At 66.4% G+C, this 1,940-nt stretch overlaps 1 protein-coding gene across 1 annotated transcript in view; it reads left to right on the forward strand.

The window, feature by feature from the left end:
- DUSP8 (dual specificity phosphatase 8) overlaps positions 1 to 1,940 on the forward strand; it is a 17,330-nt gene that overhangs the window by 4,469 nt on the left and 10,921 nt on the right. The window contains 1 exon segment of the mRNA XM_010837801.1: positions 1,791 to 1,940. Within this exon segment, the coding sequence (XP_010836103.1) occupies positions 1,791 to 1,940 (150 nt within the window).

Below are 1,940 nucleotides of genomic sequence, written 5' to 3' on the forward strand. Positions count from 1 at the left end.
GCCCCAGCCCGGGACTGCGGCGGGCAGCGGGGGCTCCGGGGCGGCCCCCAAATCCGGGCCGAGCCGCATCCGCACCGGAGCGCGCAGTGACAGAGGTGGGTGGGGCCAGGAGCGCCTCCCGGAACGCGCGTTTTTCCCTGACCTGCAAGGCATGGTTGGGGGGGGCTACCCTACCGAAGGAGGGTGCCCTGGAGAGCCCTGGGAGGTCTGGGCACCTCCCCAGGTCCTGAGAGGGCTGCACCCGGGGGGAGTGGGGGACAGACGGTCCAGGGCTGCTGGCACAGATGCTGCCCTCCCGTGTCACCCATTCCTAGGCCCTGGGGTGTCCCGAAATCATGGGAGGACGGGAGGCTATAGGGAGCACTCTAAGCTGCCTGACTCTGCCTAGAGGGCGTTCTTGGGGGTTCCAGGAATTGCAGCAAAGGCTGGCAGATCTCTGCCCCTCCTAGAGGCTCTCCTTAGGAAGAGGGGGTTCCTGGTGGAATTCTCCACCCCACACACTTGCCTGTCTTTGCTGCTGAGAGAGCAGAGGAAAGGGACTGGCAGAGAAGGGTCTTCTGAGAGATGGTGCAGGCCCCGCCCCTCCCCCACGGGGGTCCCTGGCTCTGCACAGTGAGCTGGGGCCCGGCCCGGCCTCCCCTCGGGACCTGAGCAGCAGTGCCGGTGCCTCTGTCACCTGCTTCTCCCCGTGCAGCCAGCAGGCTCCCCTCCAAGGCTTATACCTCCATGCCCCTAGCCTGGAGGTGGTGGTCCCCCAAAGTCCAGCCTTGGTTAGGGGCCCCGGGAGTGCACCAGGCAGGCACTCTGGTTTATCTGAGCTGGGTCTAGGTGAAGAGCGAGGTCGCCAGGCATCTCTGTCTTCAGGAATCAGCCAGGTCTGGCCCCAACTGTGTCTGCGGGCGCCTGCCTCGCCCCTCTGCCGCCTCCTGGGGACAGGTCGGCCGTGGCCTGGCTGTTTGCTTATCCACTTCCATGAACCTCAGCACAGTGTCTGGGGCAGGCAGGACCAGGACACCGAAGCCCGAGGTCACTCGCTGAGTCCGATGTGTGCCCGTGGGTCCCCCTCAGCCCCTTCCTGACCAGCGGAGGGGCTCCTTCTGCCCACGTGCAGTCCAATGTACACGCGCGGGCAAGGAGGCAGGACACACGCCGGCCACGTGTACAGCGTGCGGCCTTTGTGCCCCAGTCCCCAGCGCTCCTTTCTCAGCCCAGCCTCTGCTCCTCCGTCGTCCCCTGCTGGGTGGAATGGAGCCGTAACCCGAGCGCACATGACCCTGTGTGCTGTGCCAGCTCCAGAGAGTGATGTCATGCCCAGGGCAGGGGGGGAGTGGCCCTCAGAAGCCCTTGCCTCTCTGTCCTGGCATCCAAGCCTGGCCCAGGGCTCCCAGCCAACTGGAGGGATTGCATCAGCCCTGGGGGAGAGGCGGGCAGGCCCAGCCTGGCCCCACGCCACAGTGTGAAGACCCCTGTGGCCTCTGAACCTGCCTGTGCGTGGGTGCTGCTTGTGCTGCATGCTGACTGGTCATTTGTACGGCCTCCACTTTTATGGGCATCACAGCGGCGTCCTGAGGGAGGCCAGCCCCTGACTGGCATGAGGAGGGATGTGGGCTTAGGGATGGGTGATGGGAGCGGGACAGCCTGGAGCCCTCCAGGACCAGCACGGAGACCAGGTGCTCCAGCCGGGGGTTGCTGGCAGACTGGGCTGGGGTCTGTGCAGGGGGAGGCTGGGCAGCCGCTCTCCTTCCCCAGCCGGCCCACCCCTGACATGCGTCTCATCCATCCGCCCGCAGGGGGCTTTGCCACCTTCTCCTCCTGCTTCCCCGGCCTCTGCGAGGGCAAGCCTGCTACCCTGCTTCCCATGAGCCTCTCCCAGCCCTGCCTCCCTGTGCCCAGCGTGGGCTTGACCCGCATCCTGCCTCACCTCTACCTGGGCTCTCAGA

The sequence above is a fragment of the Bison bison genome, unplaced genomic scaffold (assembly GCF_000754665.1).
Source record: "Bison bison bison isolate TAMUID 2011002044 unplaced genomic scaffold, Bison_UMD1.0 scf7180017864080, whole genome shotgun sequence".
Taxonomy (NCBI): Eukaryota; Metazoa; Chordata; class Mammalia; order Artiodactyla; family Bovidae; genus Bison; species Bison bison.